Source organism: Schistocerca piceifrons, chromosome 1 (genome assembly GCF_021461385.2).
Source record: "Schistocerca piceifrons isolate TAMUIC-IGC-003096 chromosome 1, iqSchPice1.1, whole genome shotgun sequence".
In the NCBI taxonomy this organism is placed as follows: domain Eukaryota; kingdom Metazoa; phylum Arthropoda; class Insecta; order Orthoptera; family Acrididae; genus Schistocerca; species Schistocerca piceifrons.
This window is the reverse complement of record NC_060138.1, coordinates 878,956,578-878,982,267: the sequence shown is the minus strand read 5'-3', so window position 1 is coordinate 878,982,267 and position 25,690 is coordinate 878,956,578. Positions and strand designations below refer to the sequence as shown.

Here is a 25,690-nt window from a genome sequence, read left to right as displayed (position 1 = left end):
AGCCCGCCTCCAGTGGCGTCGCGACAGGCGTGAATGGAGGGACGAATGGAGACGTGTCGTCTTCAGCGATGAGAGTCGCTTCTGCCTTGGCGCCAATGATGGTCGTATGCGTGTTTGGCGCCGTGCAGGTGAGCGCCACAATCAGGACTGCATACGACCGAGGCACACAGGGCCAACACCCGGCATCATGGTGTGGGGAGCGATCTCCTACACTGGCCGTACACCACTGGTGATCGTCTAGGGGACACTGAATAGTGCACGGTACATCCAAACCGTCATCGAACCCATCGTTCTACCATTCCTAGACCGGCAAGGGAACTTGCTGTTCCAACAGGACAATGCACGTCCGCATGTATCCCGTGCCACCCAACGTGCTCTAGAAGGTGTAAGTCAACTACCCTGGCCAGCAAGATCTCAGGATCTGTCCCCCATTGAGCATGTTTGGGACTGGATGAAGCGTCGTCTCACGCGGTCTGCACGTCCAGCACGAACGCTGGTCCAACTGAGGCGCCAGGTGGAAATGGCATGGCAAGCCGTTCCACAGGACTACATCCAGCATCTCTACGATCGTCTCCATGGGAGAATAGCAGCCTGCATTGCTGCGAAAGGTGGACATACACTGTACTAGTGCCGACATTGTGCATGCTCTGTTGCCTGTGTCTATGTGCCTGTGGTTCTGTCAGTGTGATCATGTGATGTATCTGACCCCAGGAATGTGTCAATAAAGTTTCCCCTTCCTGGGACAATGAATTCACGGTGTTCTTATTTCAATTTCCAGGAGTGTATTTTCCTTTCAGAATTTGGGCCCTAAGTCCAACGACGTCGGCGATGGTATGTTAATTTAATTACTTTTATGTATTTACTTTCATTTTATTTATCTATTTGTTGCTATCAACACTCTGTGTTGACAAAGTAGGCACTACGTCAAACTGTCGTCTTTCTTTTTTTCTTCCTTGCTATTTTAACTAAACAGAGACTGACGAGAGTATCGCCCTACTACAGCTCCATTTAAATTAGTTTCAGTTCGTCACCCCACTACATGTGTTGGATATTCTCTGTAATAACTACAGTAACGATGACGTTTTCCGACAATTGAATATAGGAATTTTGAATATGGATGTCTCAACGGTGTCTGGATTGGTCAAATACAGTGAATAGTTTTTAAAAATAATCTTGCAGTAACTTGTAAGGACCGAATTTCAATGTTTTAGCCAGTGATCTCTCCGTGTGATGTGAGAAAAATAATTGTCTTTCTCTGGACAGTAACTTCGTTAACAGAAACAGAGAAATTAACTATCCATCTCAAGGGTAAGTTTTAAATTTAAAAAAAAATGAAATACAGTATTCTGTACTCAAACCCTTCCTTTGCCATTATGATATTCGTTGATTCCTTACCTTAGGAAAATAATGGAACGCACACAAGCAAGCCTTATAGTATTTTATATGTAAACTACTGACAAAATTGTACTAAACGTAGAAACAATAGTATGAATAAGCACGATGAATGAGGTACAAACAACTCCTTTTCGAATCATTCTCGAAGTCATAAATATTCTTAAGTTTTTGTGGGTGCGATTATAACTCTAAGATCAACACATGCAAAATTTTCAGAATTTTCGACAGAAACGTTCAGAACAGTAGCTCGATACATTTGCTTCTCTCTCTCTTTCTGTTTGTATATTTCAATGATGTGTACGGTGGTATAGTTACTAAAATAAATATATAGACTTTTAAAGTTCATTGTGAGAGTGTATTGTTTGTACTTTTCTTATTGCATTTCTAGGTAGACATCGCAGGTATAGGCATTACCATGGATAAATAAGTAAGTCATAAGCAGACTTGTACGTACCGAGAGTGATGAGCATGAGGAAGAAGATGATGGACCAGAAGACGGAACCAGACATAGTCGCTATGGCCTCCGGGTACACGATGAACACAAGGCCTGGACCTGCAACAGGAGACAAGGTGGTGTGGGTAAAAACGGAACTTAGGGGGTAGTTGAACTTATACTCGGATAACAGCGGGCTGGAAGCTCACTCAGTTTAAAAAGTACTTTTAATTTCTTACAGGCCCGCGAAATGTGAAACAATCATCTTTCAAAGTACCTCCTCTGCTAAATTTTCATCTAAGCGTGACAGAAGTGATGAAGTTGCGTTTCCTTGATGATCATTTAAATTTGTTACAATATTCTAATTTCTCAATTTTGGTTTGTTTTGGGAGACTCCTGTATTCAGATAAACTCCGAATATGCAAAAATATAAAGAGATTTTCAGAATCTGATTATCGATTGAAAACTGTTACAATGTTGCTATAGTCAAACTGTTCTTATTCTGCATTAAAATATCTCATTTAAATCTGAATGAGTACGTAGAGAGATAACCCATTAAAACACTACCAAACGGCAAACTTACAATTATTCACATTAAAGTTTCATTCCTTAGTGTTTCCACTGTTTAAAAGTAACATTAATTGATTTTGTAATTTTCACATCACTACCATACCTAAGATACTAAATTAGTTCTCCACAAATATTATTATGCTGATATCAATTTTTTATTTTTGGAATTTCAGTGTGTACCAGCGCTTAAATCCTACAAAATTGTGCAGACTCGTCATATTTGCGGGACAGTATGTGTGTGACGGTAAGGAAGTATTTTCTTTTTAGTGTGAAGGTAAGGACGTATTTTCTTTTTAACTGTGATCCATCTATAACAATCACTCACAATTTTGTAGTTTCTGATGTAATATTCATTCATTTCATTACCTTTTTTCTTCTTTAGCTTGCTATTGTTACGCCTGTCTTACGGTTAAATTTATCGTACATTGTTTTCCTTATTTCCTTAGTGGCACTAAAACTAAGTCACAGTGTAACATTTTGTATCCCACCAAGCATCAAACACAACCACTTGTCAGATGTCTTATCAACTCAGGTAGTCAAAAAAGATTTACAGCACGTGTTACAGCTTCATTTTACTAGTTACTCCCTACTGTCTCTCCTGGGAGTGCTCCGTCATGAAGGTGTACAGGAAAGCTTTTGAGCAGTTTTGAGAGTATCAGGGAGTTACTGATTGACTGAAAGTCATGACTTTATAACTCAGTTGCTAAGCACAAAGAAGTCAAAAGTCCGGGATCGAATGCAATGTAAATAAATAAAATAAAGTATACTGTCGTGTAACCCAGAACTATGGGATAGTTTCTTTCCAAAGCTGATCTTTAACCTAATACATATCCCACTGTTCAAATTAGACCACCAAACCAATTCATATTTCTAGCGATACATGAAGCTACAGATGTAACTGAAACAAACATCAATGACTGTGAATCTAACAAATACTTGTTCATTTCATTTCTATATGGTGGAGGATAAGTGTAATGTTTTCCTGTAAGCTCGTTCCGCTGGCTGACTGATGGAGAGTGTGGACCGAAAGGATATAATTGTTCCTCACTGGAAGGCATAGTCCAGGCCAGGTACACACTGAATGGACAGGCGCTGTCACAGGCGGTGTCCCACATTACGATAAGAGCTTCGCTGAGGTAGGAGGTGGGTTTCGGCAAACTGTAAACTTGCATTGTGAGAAGCAGCATAAGGGATGCTTCCTAAAAAAAAGATATAGATCTACAAGGGGATGTGAAAACATAAAGCACTCAGAGTGACAAAAATCTGTTGGATCCAAAGGTCCCCAGCAGTCACTGTAAGGGATTCCCGCACTCGTTCACCAAAATGATTTCTGTAGTGGGCATGAAGACTCGTGAGTGCATACGTACAGCCACTGCCATGGGTTGAAACGTGAAACCATCCTCATAGTAGGAGAGAATTTCTGCTTTTTGCTCCGCTCTAAGAGAGAAATGTGTATTACTGGTTAATCACAGCAGATTATTTAGGAGACGGAAAATTGTTGCAGTCCTTATAAATTTTTCATTGGCCAGAACTCTACAACAGTTGGCTAAGGAGAACCCAGTGCTGGCACAAGCAGCACGATTTTGAGAAGGAAGCATATAGACACTTCATCCTGGATCGTCAGAGGCAGAGATGTCTTCCGCTTATAACTGGAGAGAGGTGGGATTTCGTCCTAGAGTTGATGGTAGATACCGGGGGTGAACTGATCCACCACTGCAGCCATCCTCTGCAGCAGAGCTTTAGAACGATGACATGCATAGACCGCATTTGCTTTTGTAGCGATGAGGGGACCACAAAGTCGTTTAATTCGATTTAAAGGTTTGCTTCTCTGAACTAATTCGCGCCGTCAGGTAGCTGAAGTCAGCACCTTCTTAGGCAGGGGAAGTGGTGACTATATGCACTTTTCTGGTTCTGTTATTTAATCTACTGATTAATTCATATCATTGGCAGTTTTTATACACGTAGCTGTATGTATCATTTCATTTCCAATTCCATCCACCTGTGCCAACGTATATATTTAATGATTCATTTGAACCTTTGTGCACTTCATAACTCTCTGTTTTGCCTGATCAATGATTGGAATCAAGTTAATGCATCTTAGTAATAAACAGAAATGTATTGTGACATTTAGATTCATTCCACAGTTTGACGAAACCCTTTCAACTTATATCTATGTGAACTGTAGTACCCATATGTCTTGTTTAATAGAGCCAGTCCAGCACAGATTCAGATGTTCAACAGTTTTCTTTGCGCACCTTGTTATAATATCTTGCGTGATCTTATGGGAATAATCACGGATTTCAGATCATGTTCGTATTACTGGGGTGTGGTAAATGCTCAACTGTAGTCTCATATCAGTGAGTTCCACATCATACTAGCTGTTTGAATCACATTGTGCATCAATACAACAAACTTGGAATGTAATTGCCACAGACTGAAACTTTAAATGAGACTCTGTAATAGAAATAATGTGTACCATAATGAAATTGTCATAACTGTAGCAGGAAGCACATAAAAATAGTTAGAAGTAGCTTTTGTGTCTGAAACATGGACATACAAATAGATTAGTGGAACTACTTTGTAATCACAGCCACTTGAGTTATCACAGTTTTTCAGTTCTTGTTTGAAACATATATACAAAATGAATGTCAGGAACCTATAACTGATTGCCACCCTCCAAAGTATTACGCAGATGCTATTTTCTTGGCCTGTAATTCGAAAATATTTTGGGGTACACACTATAAAGATTACCAAGAGGCTGATGGAGCAATAGAGGCAGGACACAAAGTGGGGCGAGTTGTGTCGTTTCCCGGTCAGGTCACGTGATCTGCATATGTGTTACTGAAGCTTGTATTAGGCCAGGGTTTCCCAAACTGTGTTCCAATGTTCCAAGAAACACTCGTGTTCTACGAGAAGAAAATAAGTGCTCCGCAGAAAAGTATTAATAACATGGCAATTTTTTCGACGATTTGTCGATACTAACTATTTCTTAAAATTTTGTTACGGTTTCTGTGTAGTTAGTTACGATTCAAATCAGAAGTAACCACTGAATAAAACAAGTTTATTATCAATATTCGAAATTTTATTAATCTTCAATATAAGAAGGGTGTTCCGTCAAAGTACGAGGATTCTCAAAGTGTTTCGTCAGAGTAACAGTTTGGGAACCCCTGTATCAGAGGCAGGATATACTTCCCTCATAGGGACAGGAGTGGCCCTACCTTCGAGGCCGACTTCTGAGACGCTCTTGTTTTGAACGTGCGCCATGTAGCCCAGCACGGAGAAGATGACGAAGCCGGCCAGGAAGCTCGTCAGGCAGTTGATGCTGCTCGTCAGGATGGCATCCCTGCAACATCATAGCAGCTGTCGTCAGCGCCTGTCTCTGAGGACGTCCTTGTCTTTATAGCGTAACTGAGGAACTGTCAGCTCCGGAAGGGGTGGAAAACGGGTTTGCAACGGTCTGTGACTTCCAAAGTACATCAATTTGTCATGCAGATCTTTAATGTGTGAGAGACTTTCACGGGGACAGAATAACAGTCGTCTTACAGAGGATTATGCAGATGTAAATCTGTACTTGTACGGACCCATCCTTGTACTGGTCGCTTTAGATCTTCGCAATTGCTCTTTTACATTTATACGAATTCTTGGACAAACTACGATGCAATTTCTATTTTTAATTTATTCAATCTAATCCATATCATTTTCTACATGATAACAGTAACATCTCGGCCGTCACGCTCTGAACTACATTGCTGCAAGGAGGCCTACACAGTGTATTTGCTACTGCCAATGACATAGGAAAAATGGAAAGAGACAATTTTTTTTATTATTAAAGATAGGGCGATCCAAGACGAAAATAGAATAAAACCCGCCAAGCTGCGATAAACGGGTTTTTTAAAATAAGTAGAAACTATAGAACCCGTCGAAAGATGTTAAATGAGGAAGTTGTTTGTCTTAAAAGGATCTATCGGCTATTTTTGAATGAGTGTCGACTGCTATTTTATGTTTCGAGATATATCGAAAAAACCCGTTGAAACCGTGGTTCACTATAACTGATTAACGTTTATGTTCCCATACTTGCTATTTACTGTAAACACAGCTCTTGATGCTTCAAAATACTACTTGTTTGAAAAATTAAAAAATATTCATTTTCCAGATATGTAGATTTTTTTTTTTTTTTAATGACGTACTCGATAACTGGATAGATATTCTCAGCAGACGGACCTACGGTAGCGATTTTAGGCTTATATTCGTCGCAAAGAGTTGTGGTACCATAATATTACATAATTTTAACAATTTTTTTACATCTAAATATAAAAAAGATTCGAACACCTTGAATTTTGTTGTTGTTTTTTTTCCAACTAAGTACCTCAATTTTTATTTCATGAAAATAACTTTTTAGGTAATAAACTGCTGTTATTTTTATAATTCTTATTTTTCATCAGTGGGCGCAGCTAACATTTTACACCAATTCGCTTTATGGACGTTGATATTGAATACTCATACTTTTAGGACAAGTACTAACATGTGTTTAATTGATTTCAGTTTTAGTAACTGGGCAATAAAACGGAACTTGCAAGCGCGCAGTGCGTCAGCTGGAGGGGGCAGTGGAGTCGTTGGAACGGGCGTGCGCTCGATCTGAAAACTGATTCTAAACGGCCACACTTGCACAATCTTTGATATCTCGGCTTGTGGAACACTTACAAAAGTCCTTTTGAATTTACTCTGGGGTAACTTGACGAGATAAACGCGAATGTTCTATCATTTTTGCCTTAGAATAGAAATAGTCCCAGAAATCCTTAAGCTTTATTTAATTTGTATTATGTTTATGTTTATTTTCAGTTCAATAATTTTGTATTATTACAACAGAATTTTTGATGCAACGCCTCAAATTTTTTGCTAAATTAATGATACTTACGTTGTTATACTGGTTGTTGCTCTCTAGAACACTTACTTCATTACTCCAGCCCTTAATTACTTTTGGTAAAAATTAAATAAATGCAACATGTCAAGGTAACTTCAAAGAATTTTAATTATTTACGCAAATATTTAATAAGACAACTCTGTGTAAAGTATATAAAAACCATTATAATGAAAACTTTTACGCACTTGTCCTGTATCGATAAAATTATTTATCAAAAGAATGCCTTCTTTTCTTTGTTGGATGGTCTTCTGCTTCATTTTCTTGTACGTCCTCTTCTACATTTTAGTGAAGAAGAAAGGCGAAAGAATCGAGAGAACGTCAACATTCTGACATTGCATCTCAAGAACATTTGCATTGAGAAGTTGACGAAAGCATCAACAGAGTCATCGTGTATTTCGATGTTAGGAAGATTATTAAAGTTTTCACGTTGTGTTGAGTCACAATTTTTCAAATACTCATACATTTTAGGGGCTTCTTTTTACAGCACGTACTCGCACATTCATTTAGAATCAGTTTTCAGAACGAGGGCGCACTGGTTCACTCCACTGTGCTGACACACTCTGTACTTGCACGCTTCATTTTACAACTCAGTTGTTAACACTAAAAACCAATGACACATAATACTAGTTCTAGTATTTTTTTTCTTGAAAATATTAATATTCGATATTAACCTCCGTCAAGCGCATCGTGGTAAAACGTCAACTACGTCCACTAGATTTTTCGCTAAAAAAAGTCTCGTTTCCAAATGGTCGCAAAAAAATATTTCTTTTTTTTAAATTCGCGAAAAATGTCAGCAAGTGCTTTCTTTAAAAGCTATTTACACAACATAAAAATTGAAGTAGTTAATTAAAAACGCGCCCATGAAATTGCAAGTTTTTCGAAGTCTTTTTTGAGTGCTAAAATTACTAAAATCTTAAACTACTCAATAACTTTATAGTATACTTCTTTGCATAAGAAAATAAGCCTAAAGCTGTTACTGTAGGGGCATCCGTTGAGAAGATGCACCTAATTATCGACAGCGCCATCTCTCTTTTTTCACAAGAAATCGATATATCTGAAAAAAAAATATATTTATTTTTAATTTTTCAAACCAATGATTTTTTAATTTCCACGGGTATACTCCCCTTAAGTAGCAAGTTCGGGAATGTAACAATTTACAAGGAACGCGATTTTAAACTTACAAGAAAACAATCGACAGAAGTAAGCAATCGATACTTATAAGAAGGCAATCGACTGAGATTTTTAAGACCTACAACTTTCTTCTTTAACATTTTGTTCTGCTCTCAGGCAATAAATTTTTGCAGTCACTTCCTCATAATGATTGGGCTAAATGCGCACAGGAGTGTTTCAATAGTGCTGGGCTGACTTAGAAAAATCTATCTCATGAATGTCCGAAATTATGATTTTCAATAAAAAGTCAGATCCTGACATTCAAGATGTTCCCAATTTCTAGTTGGATACTGATGAATGCAGTATTGTTGACAGTATTACATGACTGCTACTGTCATCACTGTTAGACGAGATAGTTGCTAGTCGTATGCGGAAAACAAAAGGACTATCTATAGACTATTACACAAGTGTTTGTATTTCAGTGTTGACATTATAAGACTATTAGTGGTCGTAGCTGATGAAGTCAGGCAGAAACAGATTATTTGTATATCTGTTCGATGATGCAGTATTCATAAATTATGTAAAACACTTCTTTGCTGCTTCATGTAATGCTGAGACCTACACGTACAACGTTCACCGAATGTTTGGCAAATAACGCTTCTTCCTGTCTAAATGTTTGCTTTATCGCAAAATTTTTACTATTTAGGTTTCCACGTGCAGCAAGGTAGATTAGGCAAGGAACCTGGCGTAGTTTTATTGAAAGAACCTTGCTGAGGTTGGCCAGAGTAAGTACACAATTGTAATATACTATTTTTATCACCTCTCCCTCCATTTGAACATGTTGTTGTTGTTGTGGTCTTCAGTCCTGAGACTGGTTTGATGCAGCTCTCCATGCTACTCTATCCTGTGCAAGCCTCTTCATCCCACAGTACCTACCGCAACCTACTCCCTTCTAAATCTGCTTAGTGTATTCATCTCTTGGTCTCCCTCTACGATTTTTACCCTCCACGCTGCCCTCCAATACTAAATTTGTGATCCCTTGATGCCTCAGAACATGTCCTACCAACCGATCCCTTCTTCTAGTCAAGTTGTGCCACAAACTTCTCTTCTCCCCAATCCTATTCAATACTTCCTCATTAGTTATGTGATCTACCCATGTAATCTTCAGCATTCTTCTGTAGCACCACATTTCAAAAGCTTCTATTCTCTTCTTGTCCAAACTATTCCACGCTCCGATCCGTAGAACGCCAGTTTTCTTTCTCCTGATAACGACATCTTCTTGAGTAGTCCCCGCCCGGAGATCCGAATGGGAGACTATTTTACCTCCGGAATATTTTACCCAAGAGGACGCCATCATCATTTAACCATACAGTAAAGCTGCATGCCCTCGGGAAAAATTACGGCCGTAGTTTCCCCTTGCTTTCAGCCGTTCTCAGTACCAGCACAGCAAGGCCTTTTTGGTTGGTGTTACAAGGCCAGATTAGTCAATCATCCAGATTGTTGCCCTTGCAACTACTGAAAAGGCTGCTGCCCCTCTTCAGGAACCACACGTTTGTCTGGCCTCTTAACAGATACCCCTCCGTTGTGGTTGCACCTACGGTACGGCCATCTGTATCCAAATAGAAATGCTTTTACCACAATTGAATTCTAAATATTTTAAGTTTTCTGAAAGTGTAGTGTATACCAGTTTACGTTCAATATGTTACTTAAAGAAATGCCTATTGCTGGTCATAAACTGACAAGAAGAAAGCTTTCTTAGAGGTAAAAGAACTGCAGGCACTTAAAACATGAAAAGAAACAACATGAAAACTCGAGAGGATTTAGAAAGCTGCCAACTGAAGAGGAGGAAGATTAACTAATGGTAACGCATAGTGCACCTGAAAATAATCGATATGTATTGGGATGTATAGTGAAAGTTAAGTTAGCATTGGAGGAGCTGTTTCTATGAAAGAGAAGACTCTAACGGAGATAAGAAGTGTCGTCAATCTTCCTCTGTGAAAGGCGGCGACCTTAATCTCATCTGCCTGCTGCGCGCAGCACGCCATGCGTCGTTTAAGCTTTCCTCCGAGAACTCTGATTACTCCCTGACAGGCGCTGCACACGGCGCCAACGGCCTGCAAGTCCTAGCGGCGACGCAGCCGTGTAATTTCCTTTGCACCATTTAAAACTAGATCGACTAAAAACTTGGCCATTAGGCAGTGCAGATTCATAAAGTAAGCTGAACTGCCATTTCTTATTCACATTTTCGTTATAGAAGACTGTCACGCTACCATTGCCATTTGAGTCATTACATCGACATTTGGAGTTGACACAGGAAAATCTTCTAGAAAACTGCGACTGGCGGTAACGACACTTTTATAGATGCGACTGTGTGTTTTAGACGCAAGTGAATCGCCCCGAGCATTATTATTAATTTCCTTTTCTTCCTTGTGTAAATTAAACTGTTGAAATGCATTCAGTTATTTTAGAAAGTGAAGATAAGTTAATATAGTACACCATATTTTTTATTATTCACATTTTAACTTAATCACGTCATGAACGTCTATCGGGTCAGACTAAATTCAGATGTAAAATTCCTTTCGCAGTTAAAATATCAATCAGATAGTTACTGTTCCTAACCATTGCCTGAACTGGATCTGATATCGTGTTCAAAATCTTCATGAAACCATTATGTCCAGACCAGGAACACATTTCTCAACAATCAGGGATGGTTCCTTTGTTTTAAATATATTTCACGTGGTCAAAAACGTATCTGTGCAACATGGAAAATTAAATAGCTCAAATTGAAACCCATTTTCGTGTTTTCTTGTGAATATTTAATGGGAAAGAAAGACACCTGAAAATAACAGAATGTGGGTGAAACGTTTCGTGGTAATCACTTACTGAAATGTTGGAGAGGAAAATGCGTTTATTTTCCTTTCTGTTTGCAGCTTTCTTGTCAGTAATTTCGGACTTCGATGCGCTTGTTGCATAATTTTTTTTATATTGCCAAGAGTAGACAATTCAGTAACCATGCTTTGAAGTGAGGAAACGTGAACGTTGCGATTTTATGGGAGGAAATTTTTGTATAACCTTATGACATACTTCTTGTATGTCGAGGCAATTTGCGTCTTATGCACTGTCGCAGTAAAATATTACATCAGTACAAAGAATTCTGTGCCTTGACTGCTTCACAATTGATAACTATCCCATGGAATATACGCCACAAACAGCTCGTGCACGATATTCAAACAAGTAAAACTTTTACCTTCGATTGGGAGAAAACAGTTGTTCGTCACTAATTCGTTTTTATAATAATATTTGTGAAGAGAAAATAAATAGGTCAAATACCAATGTTACATAAGTTTCTGTCTCCTTGAAACGTCAAAAGTGTGAAGGGCATTCGATATGACTGCGGCTGATATCTGTTGCCCCAACGTCTGAATAATTTATCTGCATTTGGACCTAAATGGCGTCAACTTGTTACAGACTTCGCAGTGGGAAAGAGTGGCCCATGACTGGAGTGATTTGTGTTCCTGGTCTGGACATAATGGTTTCATGAAGATTTTGAACACGATATCAGATCCAGTTCAGGCAAGGGTTAGGAACAGTAACCATCCGAATGATATTTTAATTGAGGAAGGAATTTTACATTTAAATTTAGTCTGTCCCGATAGACGTTCATGGCATGAGGCTGTGAGATTCGCTATTACGTACAAACGCAGCAGCCGGCTTGCTCAGTGCACAGAAACTGTCTAAAGACGTCGTTGTCTCAGTATCATTGAATTGAAAATATAATTGCGGAAGTCCTGCCGGGAAGCCGTACTTTTTTGATAAGAGGTACTACTTATGAAAGAGGGTGACCGATGCGTGTACTCATACTAGACTCAAAAGCCAATCTTTTGCTGTCCTCGGTACCTGAAAAGCATAAATGTTTAAATATATTTGGAAGTTGCCTGGAATTTGTGAACTCTAGGAAGTGGCGTTTAGTCCTGTTGAATGCGAAGGCAAGTTGCAGGCTGTCAGGCGCAGAGATGCTGTGTGATAGAGTTACTGGCTGTTCAGGCACAGTGATCAAGAAAGTTATTCTATCAACTTGGAAAACTTTACAATATCTGTCGACTGCGTTGTGCATGCAGATATTGAATTCAGATTTTTTGGCCCACTACTTGTAGGCGAATTTTCTGGCTTAGCAAGTGCTCACGTGATTGGTTGGCTTAGATCTCGTAACAGAATCTGGAGCTATTATCTAGCCTGAGATGGTGTTTGACGTAAAGGACGGACTTTTTAGGAGTTTGCCTATTTTTCATAAAAACGAGGAAAGTTTTGATCTGGGTTTTATGTTCAATGTACGATCTTTAAGTGTGGCCCTGCTTTCCCTTAGCGACGATTTCCGTGAACGTTTCAAGGAACCAGTTGGAGGCGGTTGGAACGGAGTGAATTTTTCAGTCCTGTAGTAGCATATTTGACACTCTCCAGCGCAGTTACATTATTGCGGGACATTTATCGCTGATATTCGAATTATAACTTTTACGGAGGTAAAAGCATTGCTAGCGACCGTCATTAAGACTGATTAGCAAGTGTAGCAGTGCCGAGAATTAATCCACATACACCTAAAATGTTTCTTTGCTGATCAGTGAGGCAGTCAGTCGCATAGTTTGCTTCACACTGCGCTCATCGCTAGGAACTCGTGGATAGCGGCTGCTGATGTGAGTGAGGATTCCCGCGACGCAAAAGCATTAGGAAAGCAGAAGTCGAAGAAACTTTTAATATAACGTAGCAAAATCTTTTGCCTGTATGATTCGCTTCAGGGAACTCACACATTAGACGATAAAAGAAAAATACAATGTGATTAAATTACATTCACCCCAAGGGTGGTGAATGCCGAAGAGGGACACTTCACAGCCTCGCTGAAGATGACTGGGGTTACACTACGGTCTCTGACAGTGTTTTAGCGTGTGCACTCACCGGTAGCAGTTGTTGTTGAACTTGTTGTAGCTGGAGAGGGCGAGCAGAGTGCCGAAGCCGGGACCCAGGGAGAAGAAGATCTGCGACGCCGCGTCTATCCACACCTGGAACATAAGCACCAGGCCGGCTTGCTGATAACAGCGGCTACTGGCTATGGGTGTACATACTACCAGTTTCACACCTTTAGTTAACCCGCAAATGAGAAATCTTTGGAGAAGATATAACAAGTATGAGGGGTAGTCGTTAAGCTTTAATAACGACCCCGCATTTTTTTTTTTTTTTTTTAAATTTTGTGGGTACATGTCTGTAGACTTGGGACACATTAAAATTGCGTAACTTTATTGTTTCGCAATGGTAATTAAAGCCTTATGACTACCTCTAGTATGTTAATTAGATCCTTGGCATGAACCTTGTTGTGTCCAGTACGTTCTCTGTACGAAATTTTCGGCACCTCGTAGATGAAGCTCATCAGTTTTTAAAACTACAAATGAAAACTATAAGGAATGATGAAAGAAGTAGCACCACTGAAATTGACGTAACAGTAAAGCGAACGCCATAGTTTCGCTTACAAACACTTCTCTTCATCCAGTGATCCACAAAATATATTCACATGATACACAACTCGCATTATTACCCCTATCCTCTACCACAACTTTATAAACGTATGTCGTGTAACATTGATCACATGAATGTATGTGTAGCTGTCTGTAAATGATGTAGGCCGCAGGCACAAATGTTTACAGTAAATGCTTTTGATATTCTAAAATTACAATAATGACACTGCTAACACGCAGTCACAGGTAGGAGTAATTCTGAAGTATGGAACTGAATTAGTTTTTATTCCACTACGTTCAGAGAGTCCAGTATTAGTCTCTGAATATACTGGCTTCTGTGGTTTAGTACCCGTTCAAGGAATCCTTTCAACAATGTGGTTACTGCTCCAGTACACTATGTGATCAAAAGCATCCGGACACCTGGCTGAAAATTTCTTACAAGTTCGTGGCGCCCTCCATCGGTAATGCTGTGATTCAACGTGGTATTGGCCCACCCTTAGCCTTGATGACAGCTTGCACTTTCGGAGGCATACCTTAAATCAGGTGCTGGAAGGTTTCTTGGGGAATGGCAGCTCATTTTTCATGGAGTGCTGCACTGAGGAGAGTTATCGATGTCGGTCGGTGAGGCCTGGCACGAAGTCGGCGTTCCAAAATATCCCAGGATTCAGGTCAGGACTCTGTGCTGGCCAGTCCATTAAAGGGATGTTATTGTCGTGTAACCACTCCGCCACAGGCTGTGCATCATGAACAGGTGCTCGATCGTGTTGAAAGATGCAATCGTCATCAACGAATTCCTCTTCAACAGGGGGAAGCAAGAAGGTGCTTAAAACATCATGAAGGCCTGTGCTGTGATAGTGCCAAGCAAAACAACAAGGGGTGCAAGCCCCCTCCATGAAAAACACGACCACACAGTAACACCACCGCCTCAGAATTTTACTGTAGGCACTACACATTCCATATCCACACCCTGCCATCGGATCATCACATTGTGTACCGTGATTCGTCACTCCACGCAACGTTTTTCCTCTGCTCTATCATCCAGTGTTTGCGCTCCTTACACCAAACCAGGCGTCGTTTGGCCTTTACCGGCGTGATTTGTGGCTTATAAGCAGCCGCTCGACCATGAAATCCAAGTTTTCTCATCTCCCGCCTCGCAGTCATAGCATTTGCAGTGGATTCTGATGCAGTCTGGAATTCCTGTGTGATGGTCTGTCGGCAGTCTCTGTCAGTCAACAGACGAGGTCTGCCTGTACACTCTTGGCTGTACGTGGCCCTTCACGTTTCCACATCACTATCACATCGGAAACAGTGGACCTAGGGATGTTTAGGAGTGTGGAAATCTCGCGGACAGACGTATGACACAAGTGACACCCGGTCACCAGACCACGTTCGAAGTCCGTGTGTTCCGCGGAGTGCCCCATTCTGCTCTGTCACGATGTCTAATGACTGCTGAGGTCGCTGATGTGATGTGCCTGGCAGCGCAATGAACCTAATACGAAAAATGTATGTTTTTGATGGTGTCCGTATATTTTTGATCACATAGTGTACGTTGTTGCGCTTGATGCCATGGATTCAAAAATTCTATCCCTATAATGCTTTCGTATCTGGCTTCTAGAGAACTGCATGTAAAAGTGATAGTTTCAGTAAGTTTAGATATTCTATACGACAACAACATAATTCTATTATTTGGAGATATTAAGAGATTCAAGACAATTAGAGAGTTACCATGACAACTGATATAACATGAAAGAGATCATTTTGACTATCACGAATGACAACATCAGTTTTAAATGTTGTACAATTTCTTATTCAAGATTCTTCTAACAATCAACAGTACCTGTTTGAAGTTAATTTCTTCATTTTATTAATTACGAGGCAGTTATGAGTTCAAAATCAGGAGAGAAAAATTGTTGTTTCATAACTCCATGTGATGACTAAAATGATCATTGTTCCTACATGGTCGTATAAGAAAAAGATACGTATGGATATGTACAGTCCAGTCAAAAGCCTGAATAATCATCTTTTGCAGCGAGAACGTGCAGAAAGAGAGTCAGTAAGGTTCTAGAAGGTACCGACTGTGACGTGGAGCCATGCCGACTCCAGTGCCGTGGAAAGCTGCGTCAGGTCTCTCGGTTGAGGATCCATGGCACGAACAGCCCGATCGAGGTGGTCCCACAGATTCTCGATTTGGTATAAATCTGGTGAGTTCGGCGGTCAGAGGAGTACGGTAAACTCATCGTGGTGCTTTTCGAGCCACGCATGTACAAATGAGTAAGTGGGACACGTGCCATAGTCCTGCTGGTAGATGCCAAGGAAAAACCAAACTACATGTAGGGTTGGACATGGTCCCCATGGGTAGATGCATACTTGTGTTGATCCATTGTGCCTTCTAGAATACGGGATCTCCCACAGAATGCCAAGAAAATGTTTCCTAAATCATAATCCTTGTTCATCCGGCCTGAACCCTTACGACGAGTGCTGCAGAGCCATACGCTTCAATGGCCATCTATCCGACAGAGCATAAAATGTGATTCATCTGAAAAGGCCACCTGTCGCCATTCAATGGACTTCCAGTTGTGGTAATGGCGTGGAAATTTCAGCCTTCGTAGCTGATGAAGAGCAGTGAGCATGGGTGCATGAACCAAGCACCTGCTGCAGAGGCCCACACACAGCAATGTTCGCTGATTAGTTGTTGAAGAGACTCTGTTGTTAGCCCATCGGTTCATCAGGATTTTCAGTTGCTCAACAGTTGCTGATCTATTAGCACGTACATATCTTTGCATCCATCGTTCACCCCTCCATCCATGACCCGTGATTGAAAAAGGATGCCTCGTCGACGGTTTTGAATGGCGCTATTTTGACATGCACGGTAAACCAAAGGGCAAGCGAACAGTTTACAAACTTAGCCGTTTCACGGATGATTCCACCCATGGCCCCAAAGCTAATGATCATGCCCTTTCGGACATCACATAAATTTCTCCATTGCCTCATTACAACGACTGCGCTGTTTACCGCGTTCCCATCACAGGCTTCATATATCCTCCACTGCTAGTGCTGCCACCTGCCGTCTGTGAGTGGTTATTGCACGTTGACGTCCAATATGGGAGGTGGTCACATTAACGTGAGTGGATCGCCCATATTTATAGGGAGTCCTACAGTTCATCCCTCAGCCTCCATAATAACCTGTTCCATAGGCTATGTCTTCTTCAACGATCAAATCTCTATTATTCATACTCCTTTCTATCCCTTGAATCCATTTAAGTCACGATCTTCCCTTGCATGGTCTGTTTTTCAGTCACTATTCAATACGTTTTTAGGTATTCTTTCTTGTTCCATTTTCATTAAATGTCCTAACCAAAAAAGTTATCTGCGTTCCATTTGGTCCATTATGGTACCTTTATTGTGTGTTACTTCCCGTGATGCTCATTTATTCTATTTTTCAAACTGAAGATCCTTGGCACTTTTCTTAGGAAGTCTTCGGATAAACAAAAAGCAAAATAACCGAGCCTAACTACACACGTACTGATTACAGTTGTTTGACAAGCTGTTCATAACGGTCCCACGACAACAACATAAGTTAAAGCTTTCTGGGTGGTTTTTGTTTTATGGGCCTTAGGTTGTGGTACAAGGCATATTTTTCTATCTCAGTTTTCGTCTCTCATTGCTGTAGATATCATCAGAGTCCCTACATCTACATCATCTACATGGTTACTATGCAGTTCACACTTAAGTGCCTGGCAGAGAGTTCATCAAACCATTTTCATACTACTTCTCTACCCTATAACTCTCGAATGGTGCGTCGGAAAAAGGAACACTTAAATCTTTCCGTTCGAGCTCTGATTTCTCTTATTTTATTATGATGATCATTTCTCCCTACGTAGGTAGGTGTCAAGAAAATATTTCGCATTCGGAAGAGAAAGTTGGTGATTGAAATTTCGTAAATACACTCCTGGAAATGGAAAAAAGAACACATTGACACCGGTGTGTCAGACCCACCATACTTGCTCCGGACACTGCGAGAGGGCTGTACAAGCAATGATCACACGCACGGCACAGCGGACACACCAGGAACCGCGGTGTTGGCCGTCGAATGGCGCTAGCTGCGCAGCATTTGTGCACCGCCGCCGTCAGTGTCAGCCAGTTTGCCGTGGCATACGGAGCTCCATCGCAGTCTTTAACACTGGTAGCATGCCGCGACAGCGTGGACGTGAACCGTATGTGCAGTTGACGGACTTTGAGCGAGGGCGTATAGTGGGCTTGCGGGAGGCCGGGTGGACGTACCGCCGAATTGCTCAACACGTGGGGCGTGAGGTCTCCACAGTACATCGATGTTGTCGCCAGTGGTCGGCGGAAGGTGCACGTGCTCGTCGGCCTGGGACCGGACCGCAGCGACGCACGGATGCACGCCAAGACCGTAGGATCCTACGCAGTGCCGTAGGGGACCGCACCGCCACTTCTCAGCAAATTAGGGACACTGTTGCTCCTGGGGTATCGGCGAGGACCATTCGCAACCGTCTCCATGAAGCTGGGCTACGGTCCCGCACACCGTTAGGCCGTCTTCCGCTCACGCCCCAACATCGTGCAGCCCGCCTCCAGTGGTGTCGCGACAGGCGTGAATGGAGGGACGAATGGAGACGTGTCGTCGTCAGCGATGAGAGTCGCTTCTGCCTTGGTGCCAATGATGGTCGTATGCGTGTTTGGCGCCGTGCAGGTGAGCGCCACAATCAGGACTGCATACGACCGAGGCACACAGGGCCAACACCCGGCATCATGGTGTGGGGAGCGATCTCCTACACTGGCCGTACACCACTGATGATCGTCGAGGGGACACTGAATAGTGCACAGTACATCCAAACCGTCATCGAACCCATCGTTCTACCTTTCCTAGACCGGCAAGGGAACTTGCTGTTCCAACAGGACAATGCACGTCCGCATGTATCCCGTGCCACCCAACGTGCTCTAGAAGGCGTAAGTCAACTACCCTGGCCAGCAAGATCTCTGGATCTGTCCCCCATTGAGCATGTTTGGGACTGGATGAAGCGTCGTCTCACGCGGTCTTCACGTCCAGCACGAACGCTGGTCCAACTGAGGCGCCAGGTGGAAATGGCATGGGAAGCCGTTCCACAGGACTACATCCAGCATCTCTACGATCGTCTCCATGGGAGAATAGCAGCCTGCATTGCTGCGAAAGGTGGATATACACTGTACTAGTGCCGACATTGTGCATGCTCTGTTGCCTGTGTCTATATGCCTGTGGTTCTGTCAGTGTGATCATGTGATGTATCTGACCCCAGGAATGTGTCAATAAAGTTTCCCATTCCTGGGACAATGAATTCACGGTGTTCTTATTTCAATTTCCAGGAGTGTAGATCTGGCCGCTGAGAAAACCGCCTTCGTTTCAGTGACTGCCACCCAACTCGCACATGATATCAGTGACACTCTCATCCCTATTGCGCGATAAGACGAAACGAGCTACCATTCTTTGCACTTTTTCGACGTCCCCCGTCAATCCCACCTGGTAAAGATCCCACCCCGAGCAGCAATATTCCAGCAGAAAGGACGTACAAGTGTAATGTAGGCTGTCTCTTTAGTGGGTTTGTCGCATCTTCTAAGTGTTCTGCCAACAAAGCGCAGTCTTTGTTTCACCTGAATGAGATTTTCACTCTGCAGCGGAGTGTGCGCTGATATGAAACTTCCTGGCAGATTAAAACTGTGTGCAGGACCGAGACTCGAACTCGGGACCTTTGTCTTTCGCGGGCAAGTGCTCTACCAACTGAGCTACCCAAGCACGACTCACGCCCCGTCCTCACATTCTAGAAACATCCCCTAGGCTGTGGCTAAGCCATGTCTCCGCAGTATCCTTTCTTACAGGAGTGCTAGTTCTGCAAGGTTCGCGGGAGAGCTTCTGTAAAGTTTGGAAGGTAGGAGACGAGGTACTGACAGAAGTAAAGCTGTGAGGACGGGACGTGGGTCGTGCTTGGGTACCTCAGTTGGCAGTTCGGCGCTAGCGGCCGTGCGAAGCGGAGGTCCCATACTTCCGCCTGTGCGGCGCGTGCGAGTGTTTGTTTACTTGTGGACTTCGTCTGCGCGCGGGCTAGTAACAACGATCATGGTGAACAAGTACAGGAAAACTACATTACGATTCAATTTCTGCAAAGACTACGAACGACCAAAGGCTTTAGCAGTGGAACGATTCATTCGAGAGGACGTCAAGATACCGCCAAACGATATTGTCGGAATTCACCTGTCCATCGTTAGTCCCACGGTGTATGTTAAGATGGTAAATGACGCGGCGTGTGAGAGAATTCTACAGGCGACAAAAGCAGGTCTCCGATTTTGCCATAGTGACGGGAATGTCGGCACGGTAACTGTAGAACATGCTGGTCTGGGTGTACGGACAATACGTGTGTTTGAGCTGCCATTTGAGCTCCCGGCTGACGAAGTTATCGAGGCTTTTAAGCCATACGGCACGGTACATGGTCACACAGCAGAACGCTGGACACAATTCGCCACGTACCCCGTTCTTAACGGAGTGCGACAGATCACTATTGATCTTCAGAAACATGTACCGTCCTATCTGACAATTGTTGGTTGTCGGGCGGTGGTGATTTACGATGGTCAACCACGTACATGTTCTGGCTGTGGCCAGGAGGAGCACCTCAGGTCGAAATGTATGCAACGGCGGATTACGAACCGCCTTCAGATGTGCGGGAGCCGTCGCCAGCGATGACAGTACTAGCGATCACCTATGCCAAGGCCCTCACTGCGTCCGCTGATGACCGAAAGGACACAGCCTCGGTGGAAGATCAAGATGGCACTCTCCGAAACCTTGTAGCAGACGTCGGGCTGACAGAGGATGCTGCTCCATCGAGCATACAATCTACGGCGACAACATCAGATGAGACCGAACTCCCACCAAGCACACTGATAGTACACGAAGCAGTTCCAGCCACTACGGATTCTGTTCCGTCTGGAACGCACTCTGTGACGACAACATCAGTTTCGACCGAACTCCTACGGATGCTTTTCTGTCGGGCAGCCGTGATTCCTTACAATCTGAGGACACGGAAGGAAGATCACGCAAACAACGTTCCCCGAAAAGGAGGAAACGGCGTCGTCGCACGACATCTCCTAGGGATGACTCCCCTTGCCCCGACGACGATGTGCCTGTGGACCAAGACGACACAACAGCCTCTACGAAACAGGATGAGGCAATGGAAACTGTTCGATCAGACCCGCATCGGTCTGTCACATTGACGGTACCGGGACGTGGTGATGCTGAAGAGGAAGCACAACCAGTTGGCGCTCCAGACGCAGATGATGTGGCAATGGACACGAATATATCACTGCCTGCAAAGATGTGGTATGACGTTATTGAGGAGGCGCCGGACGTCATACAGAGGCAGCCGGCACTCACGAAGACAGCCTAATAATTGCTGAAGGTGAAGGGAGAGGGGCGAGAGAACGTCTTCTAACTCAGCCCCCAGCGCCGATGCAGGGAGATGTTGTTGCGCATCGACAGAGTGGGATTCAACGCCATGCGAACCGTATTGCGACATTAAATATAAATGACGTGCATTCACCGGCCAAAATGCACCTACTGAAGGAAACGATTTGGGCATCTGATGTGGATATTGCTTCACTCCCATACATCGCAGGCTACCAATCCTATTCGTCACATGGAGATCACAATGGGAGTGGGGTGGCAGTTTACGTGCGAGATGGCTTCCCAGTGGAAAACGTGTGTTACCTTCCGTCGGCCAGGGGAATGGCTTTCACGACGTTTCGGACACGCATCATCACTCTTTATGCACCGTCGGGGAACAATCGGCGGCGGGAAAGGGCACGATTTTATGCATAAGACAGTGCCCCACTTTTCCATGGACGTTATGAATGTGTAATAATTGGTGGAGATTTCAACTGTGTTCTCAGCCAGAACGACCAATGGCCGCAAGCAAACATCAGCCAGGAGTTGCGAATCGTTGTCAACGACCTTGTACTTAGTGACACGTGGGAATTACGACATGGAGATGCACCGGGATACACCTATGTGACAAGTCATTCGGCGAGCAGGTTAGATCGCATTTATATCTCGCGGGCTCATGCAAATGATGTCCAGGGCGCGGAACGCTGGCCATTGGAATTTTCAGATCACAGCGCTTACATCTGTACGGTGCTTCTTCCCCGTAGAGAGGTGTGGAACAGTAAGGCCCCGTGGAAATTAAACATTCAACATCTACATGATCCTGAATGCCGTCACCGGATCCTTGAGACATGGACGATGTGCGAGCGAAGGGTTGGAAGGTATGCGACGAAGCTTGACTGGTGGCTGACTTGTGCTAAACCGGCGCTTCGCCGTACGTTCATCTCATATAGCAGGGAGATGGCAGAATGGCGCCGCCGTACGACCGACTTTTATTTTGCAGCACTGCGCGATCTGGACGATGGTCCGCCGGGACAGGACGTCTGGATCGAACGCAAAAGGATAAAAGCTAAACTAGTGGCTTTAGCTCGGAAACATCTTCAGGGAACCATGGTGCGCGCCAGATGTCACGATACGGTAATGCACGAGATTCCTTCCATGCACCACGTCGTGAATGAACGAAAACACCGACGACGCGTTTTGGTACGGGACTTAATTACCCGCGAAGACCGAAGAGTGACGCGTCAAGCGGACATTGTCTCTGCATTCGTCGACCATTACCAACACATCTATCGGGAAGAAGCAGCCCCTGTCGATGACCTCGAACGTATAGCCACGTACGTCTCCCGTACACTGACGGTGGAAGCCGCGGGAACCTTACTGGAAGCCATTAGCTGTGAGGAAGTACATGATGCGATCGCAAAGGGTGCGTTGAATTGGTCCCCAGGCATTGATGGACTTCCTGCTGAATTTTATCGAGAATTTCGCAACGAAATGGCACCGCGATGGACGGAAATGTACAATGAGATGTTAAATTCCGATGCGCCTATTCCACCGGCTTTTATGGAAGGCCTCTTGGTGCCAGTACATAAACCGAAGCCAGGAATTACGGTCACACATTATCGCCCCATCACCCTGCTTAATGGCGACTATAAGATCTTTGCACGGTTGCTAGCGTCCCGATGTCGTATGTTAATTCGTAGCGATCTCTCTCCAGAACAGACGACACCGGGTGGATCGGTGAATGTGCAAACAGCTACTGCCGAATGCCGTGATGTGATAGCGCTAGCGGAGGAGTGCCGGCTTAAAGCGGCGATGGTGGCGGTTGATTTTGACAGTGCTTTTGATAAGGTGCGCCACAACTATCTGTACGCTGTACTGGAACAAATGGGATTTCCAGACCGTTTTACTGGTCTCATTAGAAGGATTTATGGGGGCGCACAATCCTTGGTACAGGTTAATGGGTGTATAGCAGGGCCCATTCAAATTCGACCATCCATTCGCCAGGGCTGCCCTCTTTCGATGCTGCTGTTCGCGATAGCGTTGGAACCATTAATTGGGAGGCTAACAAATTCTCTTTCTGGGATGGAACTGCGGGGCTACACCTTCAAATGTCGTGCCTATGCGGACGACCTCCTGCTGCTCGTTCGTTCTGAGGAAGAGGTGAAGACGGTCCTTGAACTGTTGTTGGACCATAGTGTGACGGCGGGTAGTGCAGTGAACATGAACAAATCGGCAGCAATGCCGGTTGGAAGGGGCCGTACGCCGGAAGAAATCAGTCCGTTTCCTTATGTGCAACGATTCCGCTATCTCGGCATAGACTTTACCTCATCTGTAAAACATACTGCGGCAGTTAACTACCGACGTATTTTACAGACAACACGTACCATGGTCCGACAACATCTCCTACGGCGCCTTGATCCTTTGCAGCGAGTCGAATATCTGAACACTTATGTGGTTTCTCGAATGGTGCATATTTCGCAGATCCTGCCCCTACCACTCACGCTCGGACGTCGACTTCAATCAGCACTAGGCTATTTTGTGATGATTGGATCGCCCCTCAAGGTGCGATACGCAACGCTCACGCTCCCTACGGACAAGGGGGGAGTCGGACTTACAAATGTTCACTGCCGAGCGACGGCTCTCCTTCTAGCCACGATGTACAAGCAATGGCGTAGCGGGCGTGATTCCCTTACATCCCGCCTACTGGATCTCCTAGTTCCAGCGTCCCTCACACCTCCGGTGGCGGTGGGCAACATTACGTCACATTTTGCGCATGTATAAACATTTATCGTGGAACTTAGTTATATCAGAGACGAGCTTCCGGGCACGAGACCACCATGCGCGAAGGATTTTTATGTTTGGCTGCTACGACAGATAAGTCGTAATGTCATTGAACTCAAACACCCCAAGTTGCATTGGCCGAAGATTTGGAGACATGTGCACCAAAAATTCCTTCCTACCTTCGTTCGGGCACTGTGGTTCTCTGTCACCTGTGGCAGGTTCAACGCCAACCAACGACTCCATGCAATTGGACTAGTGGACAGTCCACTATGCCCGAAATGTCGCCAAGTGGATGACGACCATCACCGCTTAACTTGTATCGCGGTGGAGGAGGTATGGCTCCTAGGAAGACAGATGGTGGCTTGCTACCTCCGTGTGACCCCGCAACATATTACACCTGCTTCCTTCTTACATCCGGAGAGTGACTACTTTCCGGCGACTAAATCACACTCGATCATCTGGGTCAAAGGTTGGACGATCGCGTACCTCTATGGGGAAGCTGCCAAGTCGCGACTCGACTTTTGGTATTTCTTGCAGCAAGCCCACAATGAGGTTCATAGATGGTCTCACTATCGGAAAACCTTTGCCATTTATTTTCAGGCAGTCTTCCTCGACCCCCCACGCAGTTGTGATGTGCCGGGTGCAGTCGGTGTGCACATTTGACAGCTGATAATGAACCTCACGTTTCTCTCACCGCTCCATATATAATGCACATACTATACCATGAAATGATCTACATGTTCCTTTTAACAGAGTGATATTTATGAAAAATAAATAAATAAATACATAAAAATAACATCCCTGTATCCCTGTTCCTTTACATTTGTGATTTGTTTTACAATGATTTTTTATTTTTATTTTTTTTTGTTTTTGCAGAGGATGCATTTCATTTAGTGTTTGTAAAAAAAATGAAAAAAAAAGTTTGTAGAGAACTTGCCCGCGAAAGGCAAAGGTCCCGAGTTCGAGTCTCTGTCGGGCATAGAGTTTTTATCTGCCAGGAAGTTTGTTTCACCTTCCCCACAATATTATCTATGTAGTCTTTCCAGTTTAAGTTGCTCGTAAGTGTAATTCCTAGGTACTTAGTGGAATTGACAGCCCTGAGATTTGTGCGATTTATTATATACCCAAAATTTATCGGATTTAGTTTAGTACCCATGTAGATGACCTCTCACTTTTCTTTGTTTAGTGCCAATTGCCTCTTTTCACACTATACAGAAATTCTCTCTAGATCATTTTGTAATAAGAATTGATCGTCTGATAATTTTACTAGACGGTAAATTACAGCGTCATCTGCAAACAAACTAGAGGGGCTGCTCAGATTATCACCTAGATCATTTGTGTAAATCAGGAAAAGCAGAGAGCCTATGACAGTACCTTGCGGAACGCCAGATATCACTTCTGTTCTACTGGATGATTTACCGACTATAACTACAAACTATGACCTCTCTGAGAGGAAATCACGAATCCAGTCACACAACTGAGACGATATTCCATTTGGTTAATAGTCGCTTGTGAGGAACGGTTCAAAACCCATCTGGAAATCTAGGAATATG

At 43.5% G+C, this 25,690-nt stretch overlaps 1 protein-coding gene across 1 annotated transcript in view; it reads right to left on the bottom strand.

Moving 5' to 3' along the window:
• Positions 1 to 25,690, bottom strand: part of LOC124776180 (sodium-dependent serotonin transporter) — a 470,801-nt gene that overhangs the window by 140,915 nt on the left and 304,196 nt on the right. Inside the window, exons 7-9 of the mRNA XM_047251016.1 lie at positions 13,377 to 13,480; positions 5,617 to 5,741; positions 1,850 to 1,948 (exon numbers count right to left, since the gene is read on the bottom strand). Coding sequence (XP_047106972.1) covers positions 1,850 to 1,948; positions 5,617 to 5,741; positions 13,377 to 13,480 — 328 coding nt within the window. The remainder of the gene's footprint in view (positions 1 to 1,849; positions 1,949 to 5,616; positions 5,742 to 13,376; positions 13,481 to 25,690) is intronic.